The sequence below is a fragment of the Miniopterus schreibersii genome, assembly GCF_964146895.1.
Source record: "Miniopterus schreibersii genome assembly, chromosome: 3".
NCBI lineage: Eukaryota > Metazoa > Chordata > Mammalia > Chiroptera > Miniopteridae > Miniopterus > Miniopterus schreibersii.
The window spans coordinates 24,465,854-24,484,264 of NC_138103.1; the positions used below are offsets into that span (position 1 = coordinate 24,465,854).

An 18,411-nucleotide genomic window follows, 5' to 3' on the forward strand; every position below is an offset into this window, starting at 1 on the left:
GAGAGACAATGATTAAGTACAGGAAATACAAAAAGCTGTCCAGGAAGGGGAAATAACCGAAGCATGTCACGTGGATGAGCTGTAGGTCATTATAATAAAGGTAAATATTTAAAAAGCAATCTAAACGAAATTATAATATAACTATAATGGACGATGGGGGAAGGAATGAGAAGTGTAAATGTGGCAGGTGTGGGTGAGCGATAGAGTTATTACCACATTTCCCAGAGCAGAAAGTTAACAGATCATGCCGAAATCTCAGAACAACAAAAACAACAACAAAAAAGACGCAGGAGTGTAAGTATGTTATTTAGAGACCGAGAGGTAAACAAGAGGAGGGTTCACAAGAGTGGAGGGTGGTACCTCTAGACAGGGAGCAGGGCCCTGTAGAATATATACTTGGCTTTTGAAGCACAAATAATACATAATTTTATAAAACCACAAAGTAATTTAAAATATGTGAGATACCAATGAATCTTAGATATTAATGAAATATCAAGAGTGGCTGTCACTGGGCAGTGTGATTAGGAGTGATTATCTACCACTACTTTTTCTATTTTTCTATTTTTACAATAAATACTAAATTTCCAATGAATACATGATGCATTTTGTAATAAACACGCTATGAAAAATACTTTCAGAACGTGACTTTGAAATTCTCCAGCCTCCCCCTCACTGCCCTTGCTCTCTGCGGGGCGGGAAGACAGCATCTGGACCAGAAGCAGGGAGGAAATCCATTCTCATTTCTCCTCCTGGCCGCCGCTGGACAAATTACAGGGCTCCAATCTCATGGCTGACAGCCTCTGCGCCTCCCTCCTCGTATTCTCTAGGATTTGAAGCCTCTGCAATTTCAAGTTCCCTCAAGCAAATATTCCAGTTTTCCAGAGATGACTACAAGATTGAACGAATGTCTTTTCTGGGCGTAGTTACTTTTAAGAAAGCCCTGGAGGGTCTGGTGGAGGAAGGTACGCACGTCCAAGTCACAGAATTTACAAGCAATCGGACCACCGTCCTTTACCACTGAGAGCCATGAGGGCATATTCAAGGGGACACATGAGACCAGGGTTGGGAAATTCTCGCAGGCATTCGGAGTCAAGGAATGTCATGTACTGGCCCCGGGGACACAGAAGCGGACTGAAGAAGTTCAGCCCCTCAGGCAAAGTCACTGCAGTTAAGGGTTCCAGCAATTTGCCACCAGAGCTCAGTAATCTGGGCACCAGAAATCCAACGGGAGACCATGCAGCTGGGGCGGTGGGGGCAGTGGGGCAACAAAGAAGCAGGATTCAGAGCAGTTATTCCAGGGCAGGTGGGCACAGCAACAATTTCCAAGAGCCTAGGACTCTGAGTGGACAAGCGGTGCCCCCAAGAGAGGGGCTGGCCAAGTAAGAAAGGCTCCTGGCTGCCGAAAGCCAGGATTCCAGGAATAGGGCAGCCTTGCAGGACGGAGCATGTCCATGCGGGAGGAAGGAGACCGGGTCAGGGTGCCCTGGCCTCTCAGAGTTCAAGAGGCGAACACTGTTCTCAGCTCCCAGGGTGAGGGCTGGGACTGCGCTCTGACCACCCACATCACATCCTGGCCCGGCACCCGGAGTGGGACTGAGTTTGCAGATGAGAAGGTAGGACAGGGGTGTTGGAGGAGCTGGAGAAAGAACAGCCTGGAAGTTGAGGGCAAGGCTGACAAAAGACAGAGGTCCTCGCTGCTGTCCCCGCTTATCCTCTAAAGCCTGTATGGCGAAGAGCCTGGACCAGCTATTTTTCCGAAATCCCCTTCTTTTTGCTCCAGGGGACCATCTGACAACTGCTCATGTGCTTTCCTTTTTGGGGCTATGTGACCTTCGCTGTAAGTTGCAAAAAGGTTACTCAAGAGCTTTGTCGGTTCCTTCACCTGTGCCTTCGGGAGGGGATACTAGGCTGGGAGGAAGCCGACTGTGGGGCTCTCACAGTTGGAGAGAAAACCTGTTTGCTCCACTGAAGTCAGGCACTGGGGCTGGTGCTGGGAAGAATTAAGCAGCGCTCTCAGTGAAAGCCCACGGTCTTCCCACCTGCGGTCGCAAGGGAAGGAGATGAGGGAGAAGAAGGGGGGAGAGGTGACATGCGCCTGGATTCGGCCCAGAAGCAGGGAGAGGTATGTTTTTAGAGAGGTTGGCACAGAGGGAAGAGGGGGCATCTTCCATGGGGACTGTGGAAGGAACCTGCCTCACAGGTGGCCTCATATCCATCTGGGGCCACCTCATCAAAGTGCACGTGATAGCGCTCTGTGCCCTGGGCAGGAGGCTCAGTTCCCACAGAGGGAGGGGAGGAGCAGCTGAGGGTCTCCCCCAAGGGCCAGATGAGTCTGCAGCTGAGCCTGGGATGAATGGGGAGAAATAAGACCTAAGCTCAGGTGTCTACAGTCAGCACAAGCCATGGGGAGCCAAGATCATGGGGGCACTGACTAAGCCGAGAGGTCAGATCACAAGTCAGGCAGCCGATAACCCCAGCAGGGGAAGCAGCAGCCAGGTGGGCCCGGGGCACTGCCCCAGGGAAGGAGGGACACACCAAGACCCTGAGGCTTCCACTCAGCCACTAGGGGAATCCTCCTGCCTGCCTGTCCCCACACACCGAGAAGCCTTCTGAGGCGAAACATTCTTCCTGAAGAGGCTGAGCATTGCCAAAGGGACAAAATATTATCAACAGCCCAAACACAGCCACCATCCCTGGATTTTCAAATTGGCTGAGTCTGGAGTATAGAAAGGGCTCAATAAATATGTGCTGGTGAGTGAATGAAGGATTGAAGAGTTGCACTCCTCTCTCTAGGATATTTGATTTAAAACTAATGAAATTTCATAATATCTTAATGGCAGATGTGATATTTTATCATTCATCTCCAAGTCAAAGCATTGAATTGAGGCCAGGGTGCCAGACACAGGATGAAAAAAAAAAAGATGTTTGGGGCCTTTCTTTGGCCTCGCTGCCTTTTTGCTTCCATTGAGTTCATCATAACAGAGATCAGTCACTGCTGGGAGTGGGGCAGGGGACTGGGTGGTATATACAGAAGTAACAGAAACTTCTGGATTAGGAGTTATTGTTACATTGCTTCTCAGTATGAGCAAGCAAGCAAGCTTGCTGCAAACCTTTACCGAGTGATGGCAAAAAGGTGATTCATATATACATTCATTCATTCATAAACTGGACTGAGTTGAATTAGGATTGGAGGTCAAGTTGACCACTAACATGAAAAGCTGTGACTTACACAGAGTCATTCGCAGAGCCCTTTCTCCCCCTGAAACTTCAGATTTGGCTGAGGCACAGAAATGGCTCACCCGCGGCAGGTTTTGTCTATGAAACCACCCGCAGCCACCAGACCCCCGCAGTCACCGGGGGCACCGCAGTCAGAAAAGCAGTGTGAACAAAAACCTCTCAAGGAACATTTCTCTCTTTTTGCCTTTAAGTTAAACTTCTTAGGAACCTGGGAGTCCACTGAGCTTCACACACAGAAGTCCAACTCCAAAATACTAAGGTGGGCACCCTCCCGAGTCTATGAAGGGCCTCCCGTGGGGTTCTGCTCCATGGGCACCGGTAGTTAGGTCGCTCCTGACAGCAACGCCAGCTCCTCGCAGCCTCTCTGCTGCCAAGGAAGTGCTGCTGCCAGGGCGGTTTGAGGACACAGGAGCCTGGGCTTCTCAGGGAAAATGAAACCCATTGCTCCCGACGTTTGTGTGCCTGGTTGTAGAAGCTATTTTTAGAGCCACGTTGACAGCAATGAGACACAACGGTAACCTAGAACTCCAGCTAGGTACAGTGGTGCCTCGGTTTTTTTAATGTAATCCTCTACGAGAGACTAAGCTCTGAAATGTTCGAAAACCGAGGGATCCACAGCCGACAGCTGGGCCTCAGGATCTTGCCCTCAGTGGAAGCCGTGCAGCATGTTTGACTTCCGAGGCGTGTTCGAAAACCGAAGCACTGCGATCCGGGTTTACGGAGTTCGTAAACAGAAACGTTCGTCAACGGAGACGGTCGAAAACCGAGGCACCACTGTATTATCAAGTGTCAGCCCAAGTTTTCCCACTTTGGGAGAGTGGGGAAAACTTCGCTGCCTTAAAAACTGTGCTGGGTCAACGGACTGAAAATGCCTCGGTGCACAGTAAGGCACAGTGGATGCTGGGCCCCTGGCAGCTCGCCACTTGGCAGAGAAGGGCACCGCGGGCTCTGCTGTGAGTGCGTACAATGCACCTCCCAAGCTCTGAAGGGAGATTCTATTTGCTTTCTCTGCAATCCTGGAGAAATGACACAGTCACATGTTCCTGTGCTTCCATGACAGAGATGAGGCAATGGATCGGGGCTGGGTTCCCCGTGGAGCCTCAGGCACAACACAAGCTGTATGGCTGCGAAGGCCAGGTAAAAAGCAAGCATCCTGGAGGAGGAAACTCTAGTAAGTACTGCGGGAGAGCGGGGCGAGAGGAAAGGGCGGAGGGCAACTTACAACCCCTACCTTGGTCACCGCGCCCGCAGCACTCCCTGACGGCTCGGCAGAAATCACACTGAGGGCCGGAGGGGCTGGGGAGATGCAAACAGGTCTCGACTGTGCTGCAGAGGAAACCACGGGGCAGAGGGGAGGAAATGAAGGCAGGGCACCTCCAACTCTGAACTCAATCCCAGGGGCTTCTATAGCTCCTTCTGGGGCTTTGAGGGTGGAGTGGAAAAGAGAAACGGGAAGGGCAGGAGAAGGAAGGCATATGAAAGGGCCTAGAAGGTGGCACATTCTGGAATCATCTAGAAAAGGGGGTTAAAGCTACCAAAATAATGGCTGGAGCCTACCCCTCCCCACCCATAACTGTACCCATCCAGCTTCAACCAAAGAGGAGTCTGAGTTGTCCTCCTCTTGCCAGGTCTATTTGCTATAATTGGCAGTATTATTGCTCCCCTATTTACTAACACCCAGCAACAACCCAGAAATGGGCACTTAACTCAGAGGCGAGGTGTCTTCCATGTTTTAATCTTAAATTTTAAACCAGACTCATCTGCTCTTCGGCAGCCCACCACAATGAACCTCTTCGCAAGCGAGGGGGGAAGCCTTCCCAACGTTGTTCACATTCACCTGCTTGCTGCTGGGAGCTGTCACAGTGCACATTGGTTGACGGAGGTAGGTCTTGCTTGTCATCGCTGGAACGGTTACCCTGCAAGCCTTGCTCTAGCTCCAGGGCACTGCCTGGGGACTCGGCTTCCCAAGGAAAGGTTATCTAGCAGCAACATCAATGTGTCATGCAAAGAGGAAAACCATCTACCCAGGCTGGCACTGAGGTACATAGGTGATGTCAAGAAATACCATTCATTTCACCCCAAAGCAGTGTGTCACCACACTTCCATTTTATAACGAACAGCCTCCCTGAAGGGACTGACTGGGGAACGTGGGCCCCTCATGTTCCTGTGCAAATCCCCTGGTATTGAAAATGCCTCTCTTCGCCCAGCTAGCATGGCTCAGTGGTTGAAAGTCGACCTGTGAACCAGGAGGTCACCGTTCGATCCCCACTCAGGGAACATGCCCAGGTTGCACCTGAAACTCCAGTAGAGAGGGTGCAGGAGGCAGCTGATCAATGACTTTCTCTCATCTTGATGTTTCTCTCCCTCTCTCCCTCTCCCTTCCTCTCTCTGAAATCAATTTTAAAAAGCCTCTCCTCCACTAGCATCAGGGCTCTGCTCTGTAAGTAGGGTACCAAGTCAGGGATAACCCAGTGATCGGGTTGTTTGCATTAATCATCTGGCTGTATGAATGGACCAGGTAACAAGAAAAGGGTCGTAGGATTCCCAGAGTGAAAAGTAGGACTTGCCTTTGTAGGACACAGAGGGCAAACATAACAAAAGCAACAACAATCAGAATAGCTACCATTTTAAAACATTTTACATGTGTTTTCTCATTTAATCTTCACAAGAACCCTTAAAGTAGATTAATATCCCCATTCACAGATGAAGAATCTGAGGTACAGAGAGGCTGCCTAACTTGTCCGAGGTCTCACAATGAGTCCATAGCACACCCGGTCATTTTACAGAGAAGTAAACTGAGGCTCAAAGCCAGTGGTCACATCTACCCTAAAAAACAAGTCTGGGATCCTGGGCATGTTGGATAAATTGCAAGAGGACTGAAGCACAGGAGAATATCCTCTATTCTGCTTAGGACAGGTTTATACCCAATGGGAATGGATAAGTGCTCATGAAGCAACACCTATTCCCGATCCTATTTTATAATGATGCATCTTCCAGAGTAATAGGAAACCCCACAGCGTGGACTGAACCAACACCTTCTATCAACTGGGCTCCTCCAGGATTTCCCCCTGAAGAAAACAAGTAGAGTTTTATGGAGGTGTGTGCTGTTTTTTAATTTTTAACTGTAAGTTGCCCTGTGTCTTGGTTCTATAGTAGAACTGTATTAACTAAAACATTTTATTTTCTACACATCCTGCCGTAACTTCAGAGAGTTTACAATTAGAGCTTGCTTTTCATCTGTGGTACCAAAAGCTTTGTTACGGACATTTTCTGCCACCGGAACAATACATCTTTAAAAGCTGGGTAGGTTTTATGGATAAGAAAATTAAATGCTCATTTACACAGATGACAGTGACCTGCCTAATGACACAGACCCTGCTGGTGGCAAATAGAGCAGGTCTTTCCTCCGTTCCTGGAAGGCAGGAAGAGAGGGAGAGGATGCCTAGGTTTCCACTCGGATTTTTCTCTTCCTGAATCGTGACAGGCTTCACCAGGCCCCTGAGCTAGATTCCTTTTCCCAGACACTCCTTTACTAGACCCAAAACGAAGTGCTAACCACTGTGGTCTTCAGCCTGTCCTTACCACAACACGTTGCCACTGGCCAGCATCGTATACACGGCTCATGTTCGTCAGCAGCCCCGGTTGGGTCGGTCCAGCTCTTGTGCAACGCTCAGCTTCTGTCCAGGACACTTTTTGGTTTCTGAACCCCTGCCTGTGGCTCCACCATAACAAATTCTGCCGCTCTGGGACTGACCCAAGTTCAACTGCCTGCCGAACTCTGTGCTGCCCTGTGACTTCCCACGAAAGGGGAACCACACAAGACTCTGAGCCAAGAATTACACTGTCTTCATCCTGCTGCAAGATGGGCCATCTGCCGTCTACTGATGGGCATCAGCTTCTGAGAGAGAATTCACATTTCATTCACTTCATCTATTTAATGTATACAATTCAATAGTTTTCAGTATGTTCAGAGTTGCACAGTCACCACCAAAATCAATTTTAGAACATCTTCATCACTCTCCCCAAATACCCCACACCCATTAGCGATCACTCTTCCCCTGCGCACTCCCCCCAGCCCTAGCCAACCTCTACTCTACCTTTGGCCTCTCCTTTTGGCTCACTTCAGTCTACCCCAGTGGACCACTGGATAGAGTCTGCACTCCTCTTTTCAGCTTTTAGAAATCTCCCTAAAGTGACCTTCTGTTTTGATCTACTCAGTCTTCCACTCTCCTCTCCTTTGTAATGCACATTCCCTACCTTCCGTCTCTTCCCCAGACCCGAAACACTCCCTTCTCTTGTGCAATAAAGGGTTAACTCCGTGGACTTGGGTTGCCCAAACCCTGCACATTCCAAAGAAAGAGTCGGCTCTTACCAGGCTCCTGAAAGATAACTGCTCAGCCCTTGGGATATCCTGTCTCTGAGGCCCTGGGCCGAGCTATATTAGTCTAACCACTGGGGTGGTGATGGCGCCGGACACTGAGTAGCCAAGGTTAGTCATTTGGGTGCTCCATGCCTACATGACTGACCCCCAGTAAAAACCCTGAAAAAAACCCTGAACACCAGGCTCAGGAGAGCTTCCCTGGTCGGCAGCGCTTCGTACGTGTTGTTACATATCACTGCTGGGAAGATGAAGCATGGTTCATGCCACTCCACGGGGAGAGGACCACTAGAAGCTCACACCTGCTTTCTCCCAGACTCTTTCCTATGCATCTTTTTCCTTTGCTGATTCTAATCTACATCCCATCACTGTGATAATGACTTCCTGAGTCCTTAGTCCTTCTATTGAATCATCAAACCCAAGGGTGATCTTTGGGACCCCACACACTCTTGTTTTCACTACGATGCCTCTCACTGTTTTCTCTCCCATAGACTCTGTCAGTGCCAATCCCCTTCAGCTTGCCAGGCCCAGCAGTCACGCCTTTTCCAGAACAAGCAGCACTGAGGGTAAGAGTGCAGCTCTGGACCCACTGGGCCTGAACCCCAGCTTCACCTCTTACCAGGTGTGTGACCTTGGGCATAGTGCTTACCCCTGTACCTCAGCAGCCTGTCCGTGAAATGGGGACAATAATCCTTATTTCCTAGGGCCGGTACGAGGTGTAAATGGGTTTGTATGGTGTAAAGCATAAGAACAATGCCTGGCACACAGAAAATCCCAGTGTTATGGTTTTTATGAGCTTTCCTATGTACTCCACTCACAACGTCCCCTCTTCCCCACGCATCCTCTCTCACCTGGGCTGAAGTGTGATTACGTGCACTTGGGCCCCGTGTCTCCAAACGGCCTTTGAACCCCTTTGGGAGAACCATGTAATTGACTAATACTGTCTCCCTGGAAGTTCCACCACAGGCTGAGACATAACTGGTTCCTAAAATATATTTGCTAATGCACGGGGAAGCTACCGCTAATAAAAAAGTCTAAGAAAACCTGATTCTTCCCTTAATTTCCTCCGTGTAAGCTATCATAGTCCTCTATGGGGGGAAAGAAACTTCTCCTTTAGTATCCACTTGTGCACAGCATTTGGGATCCCAGCATCTATACGTATCCAGGACAGCCTTTCCAACTCAAATTGTCTAACAGGCTCTAATGGCTCCTGTGCCTTATAATTTATTATCAAATTATATGTTGAATTAAGGGTCGCTAATTGTTAATCATCAGCTTGAATTAGTTATTAATGAGTCATGTCACTAATTGCAGAGCCACCTAACACAGCAAGCAGGCACCCCTGGCACCTCACAGCAGACGGCTTACTCAGCTTTCAGCCAGTGCCCCAAAAGCAACCTGCTGTGAAGTGTCCCATCACGGATGACACTAGAGGCCCTCCCTTCCCACAGTGAATGTCACCGGTTTTACAGCTGGAGAAAACCTTAAAAATCGATGACTACCAAGCTGTGAGCTGCAGACCTCCAAAGCCTGCTGATCTAAGCCAGGTTCCCAAGAATTCGTGGTGCACCCAACCAAGGTGCCTTAGGCTAAAAATATTAAATCCCTCGTTCTTATCTTTGCTATTTTTCACATATGGAGGTGGGCAAAAGGAGGTTTACAGTTGTGAGTATGCGAAAGAGTTTACTCTTGTGTTATTACTTATTTATTAATTATTGTATTATTTATTATTATTAACCTACTTTTGCCCACCCATGTGTACATACATCATATTATGAGTAATAAAATTTAAGTTTGTATCAAAGCACAGCTGAATTCATAGTAGTTGTCAAGAAATCCTTGTGGGAAATTTATTGAATTCATAGTCCTGGGCCCTCATAACTGCCATCGGTTAGTTTTCATGTTCTTGGCCAGCTCGCCCATTCCCATTCCTTTTGGCAATTACCCCAGACCTTTGCCACTTTTCCGCAGCCCCCTCTCCAAGGCCTGACTCTCACCCGTAGCAGTGATTTTCTCCTTCTAATTCACCAGGAAGACGTGGGTCCTACAGCATGAACTCTCTCTGTTCTGCAAGACCAAGCTACTGCTCTAGCCCACCCGCTCCTCCCTCTTCGGGTCCTTCTTTTCCAATCAGCGCCCTCCTTCTACAGCCCAGCCGTCCCCTCCCTCCCCATTCCATGCCCTCAGCTGCAGGTACTGTGTTAAAATGGGACCTTTCATGTTCTCATTTGGGCTGAGAATATTCAGACAATAGACCAATAGACGCTGTATTCAGAGATCATGCAAAAAGGTCAAAGCAGAGAGCCAAACAACAGTCAGCTGTCTAATGAGGATGCCTGAGTGAAGTCTAGGGGAGCAATGTGTCAGAAGTTTCCCTGGGGAGCTGTACCCTGAATCTCACTCCCCAAGGGGAGGGGTGGGAGTCCTACCATCTCACCCTAAGCCTAGTTCTCAGTGGCCCTGGCAGTGGAGAAATACCCTCCCTGGTGACTGAGTCATCTTAGCAAAGTAAAAGGGGCCTGTGGAGCAGGGGAGCCCTTTGTGGGAAGTTGCTTCTTCCCTTCCATGCAGAACAAAAGTGTGTAAATCTTGGAAATCAGATATGGAACCCAGAAGGGATGCTGACCTGTGGCCACTTTAAAAGTAGTCACTACAAAACAGGGGTGGGGAACGTCGGGCCTGGGGTATACGACCCGCAAAATCATTCGGTCTGGCCCTGCCAAGGCAACTGCAGGTGGGACTCGAAATTCAATAAACCTAGGAGCTTTTTTTCATAGTTAATTTTTAAGTTGATAATTTTTGTAATGGCCTGCGAATGATGTTATGAATATCCAAACGGCCCTTGGCAGAAAAAAGGTTTCCCCTACACACTATAAAAGCTCACTTATAAAAAGGGAGGAAAGCCCTGGCCGGGTGGCTCAGTTGGCTGGAGCATCATCACATACACCAAAAAAAGTTGCTGGTTCAATTCCTGGTCAGGGCACATACCAAAGTTGTGGATTCAATCCCTAATTGGGGCACCTAAGGGAGGCAACAGATCAGTGCCTCTCATATCAATGTTTCTTCCTCCCTCTCTCTCCCTCTCCCTCTCCCTTCATCTCTTCCTAAAAAGCAATAAAAACATATCCTTGAGTGAAGATTAAAAAATAATAATAAAAAATAAAAAGGAATGAAGTACAGCTATATGCTATGTGTATGAACATGGATTAAACCTCATAAACTTTATGCTGTAAAACAAGCAAGACACACAAAAAACCACTTATCATGTAATTCCACCTATATGAATTGGCCAGAATAGGCAAATTCACGTAGACAGGAGGCAGGCTGGCTCCTGTCGGGGGCTGGGGGAGGGGAGGGATAGAGAATGATGCTTAGTGGGCAGGGGGGTCTCTGGGGCGACGGAAAAACTCTGGAACTAGATAGTGGTGATGAGCACACAACATCATGAGCATACTTAATGCCACTGAATTCTACACTGGAAAATGGTTAAAATGGTAAAATTTATGTTGTGTACTTTACCACGATTGAAAAAAAAAAAGATCAACAAAACAAAACCAAAAAAGGGATGTCCAAGATGGTGGCATACAAGAATATAAAAAAAACTCCAAAAACACTAAATGTCTGTCAATGGAAGAACAGAGAACAAAACGTGCGATATGTACTGGAATACTACTCAGCCTCTGAAAAGGAGGAAATCCTGCCATTTGTGACAATACGGATGGCCTTGGAGAGCATTATACTGAGTGAAATAAGCCAGACACAGAAAGACAAATACTGCATGATCCAACTTATATGCGGTGATTGCCAGGGGCTTGAGGGTGGGGAAAGGGTGATGCTGGTGAAAGGGTACAAACTTCAACTTATCAGATGACTAAGTTCTGGAGACCCAGTGTACAGCATGGTGACCATAGTTAACAGTAACATACTGCACACCTGAAATTTTCTAAAAGAGTAATAAATTGTGTTACCATTACAAAAAAAAAAAAGAAGGTAACTATGTGAGGTGATGGATGCACTAATTAGCTTGATTATGACAATCATTTCACAGTGTATATGTACACCAAAACATCAAGTTGTACACCTTAAATACATACAATTCTTTTATTTGTCAATCAAACCACAATAAAGCTGGGGAAACATAAACGTTTTAAATACCTGTGTAAATTAATTGATTAGGAAAGAAAGGCAGTGGCTTGCTGGAGTGCAGAGATCCTAGCAGCGAGAAGGCGTGGACTCCGAGGCAGAGGCCGGCTGAGCGGGAGTCCCCGGCCGCCTGAGAAAGCATGGAGGTTCCCATCCCCACAGCCCACGCTGAGCATCAAAAGAACCCTTCCATGTGTCCCAGGGAAACGCCAACTTTACCCAGCTGCCGCCCCAGAGAGCACAAGACCATTACAAGACAGTGTCAATCAAACAAGAACCCTCTTATCCCGGCCCCCCCGCCCCTCCTTGCCCAGTGGGGTCAGAAGCTGCACCTCCTGAGATAGACGAGCGAGGGAGAAAAGCACCAGGGCTCCAGCCTCTCTCCCACCGCCAGGGGCAGGCCCCGCTGAGGGAGAGGACAATTTCAATAACAGATTGAAGCTGGTTGGTGACTTAAAGGGACCCTGGGGCTTTCATTACCCAAGAGTAATAAGAAACATCATGGGATCCGCTGGAGGGAAGGGAAGGATTCATTGTACTAAACAAGTTAAATGCAACAGGAGGAAAGCAAAGCAACTGGAGTCTTTATAAATATAAACCTGACTTCTATTTGCTCACTGAGCTAGAGGAGGTACTTGCTCAGTGTCTCCCATTCTAAGAAATCATGTCACTCTATCTTGCCACTCGATCCCCAGTTTCTGCCCCTCTCCCTCTCCAGTCTCCCCCAAACATCCCAAAAGTATAATCCACACTCACTTTCCTCACTTCTTCATGTCCAACTCATTTCTCCACCCACCGCCATCCAGCTTAGGACCCACACATTTCATTAAGATGGTTTCACTAAGGTTATGGCCAGCTAATCCCTTAAACCAGAGCGTGTTTGTAGTATTACTGTATTGAATCTTTCTGTCACCCTTACTTGGCTGTCCTCATACCTCTCTGAGCATTCATTACTTGTCAGTCCCCTTTATGAAGCCTCCCTTCATCCTGGAAAGAAGGGTTTTCTTTCTTCTCTAATGTACCCCTGGGCAACTGATTCCTCTTCTTCATAGTTCACTAACCCTGACCTCTATTCTGAGCCTCAGGTGTCCCTTATCCATCATTTGTTCATTCAATAAATATTTTTGGCATGCCTACCAAGTGCAGGTGCTCATTAGGTACTGGAGATGCCACTGAAATAACGGCAGTCCTGGCTCCATAAAGCATATAAACCAGTGGGCAATAAAAAATGGTAAAGAACAGCTCCCCAGCTGGGAAAGTAGAGACATCTGGCAGTCATTCTGAAGATAAGCCCTGTAGATCACTAGGAGTTGACCTTAAGGCACCCATAAACTTCACAAGCCATATGCAAAGTTCTGTCTGTTTATCCGTGTTCAGGGTGATAGGATCTCTGGCTTTCGATAGATTGTCAGAGAGGTCCTTGACTCAGAAAAGTTTAAGCTCAACTTGTCTAATGATAGGTTTTTGATGTGACACTGGAGATGATGCCACTTGGAGAAAAATCAGGGCTTAAGACATAGATTGGTGAGCCTTCTCAGCACAGACGCGAGAGCCGGGTCAACACTTCTCAAAGTCTCTCGCTGAACAATCCCGCTGCAGGCAGAGGGCCGGGCACCCAATAGAGGCAGGAGGGGGATCTCTCATGCCTTAACTCAAGCTCCAGGAAGTCCAGCCATGGTTCTCTTGTGGCTTTAAGTCACACTTTCCCCAAATCCCTCAGTCCCACAATAATGCCACGAACCGCAGGTACCCACAGCTCCCAGTGTGAAGAGCGTGGAGTCAGGCTCCCTGGGAATGACAGAGGGCCCCAAGGGAGCCCGTGTAGACCAAAGGCCAATTCTGGGGACCCAGGTGGTCAAATCCAGTCTAGAAACATGTTGTTTGGAAGAAGGGGGATTTATTGCCAACACTGAGAATTCTGGAGATTTTATGAAATGATCTGGATTTACATCTTTTCTTAAAAGTCTGAGGACCTGACAACACTGGCCCTGTGTCCCCAGCACCATCACATGGACTGCCAGCAGCTGCCTCTGTGTTCCTCAGTCCCCATGCCTAAGTCTTACACTTGGCCCTGCCCTTTTCAATGGCACCTGCCCACTCTCTATACCTGAAACTGATGTAGACAGAGAAAAGCAGAGGAAAAACAGAAAACCTTGCAAATAGCTATTTACCAAGTAGAAGCTATATAGGAAGAAAGAGGGAAAGAAGTAAAACAGAAAGGAAATAAATTCCCTCAAAGTGAAATCTCCAACATTATGTTGCCCACGGAGAAGGCTCTGTATACAAAGACTAGTCCATGTTAATGCCTTTTGGCCTGCGAAAAAGTTCTCTTCATCCTATCCTTTGCCAGTATAAAATCATTACTATTAAAATATTGAGAACATAGCGGGGAAGGGGAAATCACCATGTCCTAATGTTTACAAATCATATTGTATCTGCTAAATAACATCAGAAGGGCCATAAAAATTCCTTCCTACAATTAAATATCTCCATCAACTATAAACAAATTAAGCATTTTATAAGTGATGATACATTAAAAAGAGATCATCGGTATGTGATTTTATTTTGTACATCAGAGATGCATATAAATTAATGACTCATGATCACAACTCTATTTTCTAGAGTCTTTTAAAAATGCCTATTCATCATCTGTTAATGTTGCCCTAACTCATAAAATACAAGTCACATTTTGGCTTTAGTGCCTCACACATTCAGGGACAGCATGTTTTCCGGGCACGCCCTGTAGTCACTCCTTTCCCTCTAGGGCTAACACCACCTTCACGCCCTCACTCGTTACCTATTCATCAAGGCCAGTCAGCCTTCCTGTGCGTCACGGAGGAGGCATCATTTGGCCAAAACAATGAAACTCACTGCATGTCAGTCCATCATTTCAACTTCATCCCTTCAAAATCCAAGAGCCAAGGTGTCTTTAAGCACTCCGCATTCATTTGTTTTAATTGTAGTAAACTACACATGACATAAAATTTACTATCTTAACCATTTGTATGTGTACAGTTCAGTAGTGTTAAGTGTATTTATGTTATTGTGCAACCAATTTCCATAACTCTTTTCATCTTGCAAAACTGAAACTCTATGCCCATGAAATAATAACTCCCCATTCCTCTCACGCCCCAGCCCCTGGCAGCCCCATTCTACTCTCTGTCTTTATGAATTTGGCTACTTTAGGCACCTCCTATGAGTGGAATCATATAGTTTTGTCTTTCGGTGACTGATTTATTTCATTTAGCATAATGTTTCCAAGGTTCATCCATGTTGTAGCATGTATCAGAATGCCCTTCCTTTTTTAAGTCTGAATAATATTCCATTGTATGTATATACCACATTACATTTATACATTCATCTGTTGATGGACACTCGGGTGACATCTACGTTTTGACTACTGTAACTATTTTTAAATCATGGGTGTACAAATATCTCTTTGAGAGCCTGTTTTCAGCTCTCTTGGGTTTATATCCAGAAGTGGAATTGCTAGATCATGTGTTCATTCTATTTTTAACTTTTTGAGGAACTGTTTTCCATAGTGACTGTGCCATTTTCTATTCCCACCAATAGTGCACAAGCATTCTAATGTCTCCACATCCTTGCCAACACTGTTCTCTTCTGTTGCTGTTTTTTTAATAGTAGCCATCAAAATGGGTGTGAGGTGGTATCTCACCCAGTAAATTTTAAATATCCTGAAGGTTATGCTTTGGTTCTCAGATGACACCTAAATAACGAATCTACATTATTATTTGCAGACAGTGAAAAGTGTGGCCCTGCAGCATCACACAAAGACACTGAACACCTAGGTTGGGATGGGAACTGAGCCACGGAGGCATCTCCAGCTGAGAAAGTTATTGGCTCAATAGGTCACCTTCCTTATTGCACAGATTTGCCCATAAGTGGCTCTACTCTAATTCATATCTTCAGCTTTCAATTTGAACAAGAAAATAAAAGAACATGGGGCAGGGAATGGGGGTGCTGGTGTGGGAGGGGGGAGTCTGTACACCTCACAATCTAACTCTCATTTATTAAAAATCTGTAAACTGAGAAAGAATTTCCTATAAAATGCCTCACTGCTAGTCCACTATTCCTTCTCTTATCCCCCTTTATACCAACAGTGTCCTGAAACTAGGGCAAAGTAAGAACGCCTCTCCCACCTCCTCTAACTTAAGACAGACCATAAAGATTTAAATCAGTTTGACCCTCCACTAGAAATCAGACAGTACTGAACTATAAACTCAAGGATCATCTTAATTGAAAACTCAGGGCATTTGTGGTGGGCTGAATAAATGACCCCCCCAAAATCCACCTGTGAATGTTACCTTATATGGGAAAAGGCCTTGGCAGATGAGATTGAGAATCTTGAGATGAAGAGATTATCCTGGAGTATTCATGTGCACTCCAAATGTCATCACAGGGTAGGCAAGAAAGTCAAAGGAAGAAGGCCATGCGACGATGGAAGGGGGGAAAGGGATGTGATGCAGTCATGAGCCAAGAAGGAGGACAACCTCTAGAAGCTGGAGAGGCAAGGAAGAAGATTCTCCCCACGATCTCCAGAAGGGCCCAATTCTGCAGACGCCTTGAGTTTAGCTCCCTTTAAGGCTCATTTCGGATTTCTGACCTTTAGAATGCAAGAGAATAAATTTGTGTGCTTTAAGCCACGAAGTTTGTGGAAGTGTTACAACAGCCACAGAAAACCAACATGGCATCAAAATCCACCTATTTCATTCCACATCCTTCACATGCGAGCATCCCAAGTGGAATGCCATGAGGTTCTGAGCTCCTTGTCTCCAGGGAGGCTGGGTCAGACCTAGGGCGAGAGTCTTACAGAGCTGCCCTAAGGTTAGTTACCCCAGGTGCCACACACATATGTGTTCCCATATCACGAAGAAGGGTGGGGAACACTGAAATAATGAAGGTTGCAAGTATGAAAGAGCCCAGGAATTAATGTTTCAAACCCCAACATTTCAAAAAGTGTGAGCATTCCTACTGATAACCCACAACTTGCCTAAGTGACCTGGCTAACCCCTTACCCCACCCTAACTCTGTTTATCTCTAAGAAACAAGATGGCCTGCATTTAACAGTAACCTCCTGAGAGGGGCCAGTTAAAACAGACTAAGACCTAGATGGCCACCCCATGGACCTCAGATCTCATTATAAAATAATCTCCATACTAAATGACACACCCACCAGCGTCATAACAAGTGATAATCACCTTGAAGATAACCAGGAGGACTATAAAAAAGACAGAAAAGAGGTGGAACCCCAATTCTGATCGCCCCTTCATTTCTACCCTCCTAGATACACAACTTCTCCTCCCCAAGCCAAAAAGAGGAGTTGATCTCACAGCCAATATGCTTCTCCTTCTGCTTCTCCATTCTCTGGCCATTTAATTATTATTATTACTTTTTTCCATACCCCCCTTTTAATAATGGACAGAACAATTAAATAAAGCTTGCACTGAATAGAAATAAAGCCCTGTTTGGGGTCTCAGAAAGGGGGCTTTTGCACCCTGGTTAACACTATCAACTCAATCTTTCAGTATTTCTGTTTGAGAAGCTGCCCTTGAAAACTGTAGCTGAAGGAGCAAAGTGCTGTGATGGTAGGACACCCCAAATTCCTGAAGCAGCCATTTACACACCGCGGCTCCATCCCCGGGAGTCTCCCCTAGCCTCCCTCCCCTGGCGCCTCTGTCTTCTGGGATGCGGGACTCAAGGCCACCAGAGCTTGCCCGCCACAGACCTGATGGGGAGAGAAGGGTCTCCGGCGTCCCACCAGTCTTTCGGGGGGCTGATGTACATGCACCACAGCTCCCAGCTGTACCCGTGGGCCGAGTTCTCGTACCGCTGCACCTCAAAGGTGTCCTGCTTGATGTTGTCGATGGACGGGAGGATCACGCGCTTCCTGTTCTCCTGGATTCGGGAGAGAACCGGCTCGGCCCTGAAACGCAGAGAAGCAGAAATGAAACCTCTCTCCCGAGGCCGCCCGCACCCCAACGTGACAGACCCCCAGACGGCAGGAAACGAACAGAAGCAATGTAGCTAAAGGGTGGTCTTGGGCAGGCTGAACTCGGGTGGAAACTGAGGCTCCCGGGCGGCCTGCCCCGGTTGGATCGCGCAGCTCTGAGTGAGAGCCCAGCCCTGCAGCTCGGGCCCTCGCCCAGGTGGAGGCTACCATGCCGATGCCTGCGGGAGAGGCCGGGAGCAAGAATTCAGAAAGTGCGGGCCTGTCTTTTATACCCACAATGTAGGCCAGAGCAAGGCCATCTGACTCGAGGATTTGCATCACATTACAGTTTTACACAGTGTTTCCAGTTTCCCCTCAGGGTACTGGTGGATGCCTCTTGTATTTTCTGCATGAGCTGAATTCCCTTTCCCAAAATAGGTCACTTCTGCCCTTGATGGCCTGGTTTTAATAAGCATTTCATGAGCTTCGTTGTGTGTGTGACTATTTCCGTTGTTTTAATTGATTATTTAATTGATTTCTTAAAAGGGATCTAATTGAATTGGTTAGCAATGGCTGGCCGGATGAATTAAATGCAAACGCAGGCAGAATCCTGCCTCCCAGGGAGCTCGCCCCTGGGGGCTGCACTGCACTGGGAGCTAGGCAGGGACCTGGCTCAAGATTCTAGGTGTAGCCCAGCTGGCTT

The 18,411-nt window shown here is 47.2% G+C and overlaps 1 protein-coding gene across 1 annotated transcript in view; it reads right to left on the reverse strand.

Annotated features, from left to right (window-relative positions):
- The window catches only part of GALNT17 (polypeptide N-acetylgalactosaminyltransferase 17), a 390,020-nt gene that overhangs the window by 161,531 nt on the left and 210,078 nt on the right, over positions 1-18,411 (reverse strand). Inside the window, exon 5 of the mRNA XM_081131890.1 lies at positions 17,505-17,702. Within this exon, the coding sequence (XP_080988016.1) occupies positions 17,505-17,702 (198 nt within the window). The remainder of the gene's footprint in view (positions 1-17,504; positions 17,703-18,411) is intronic.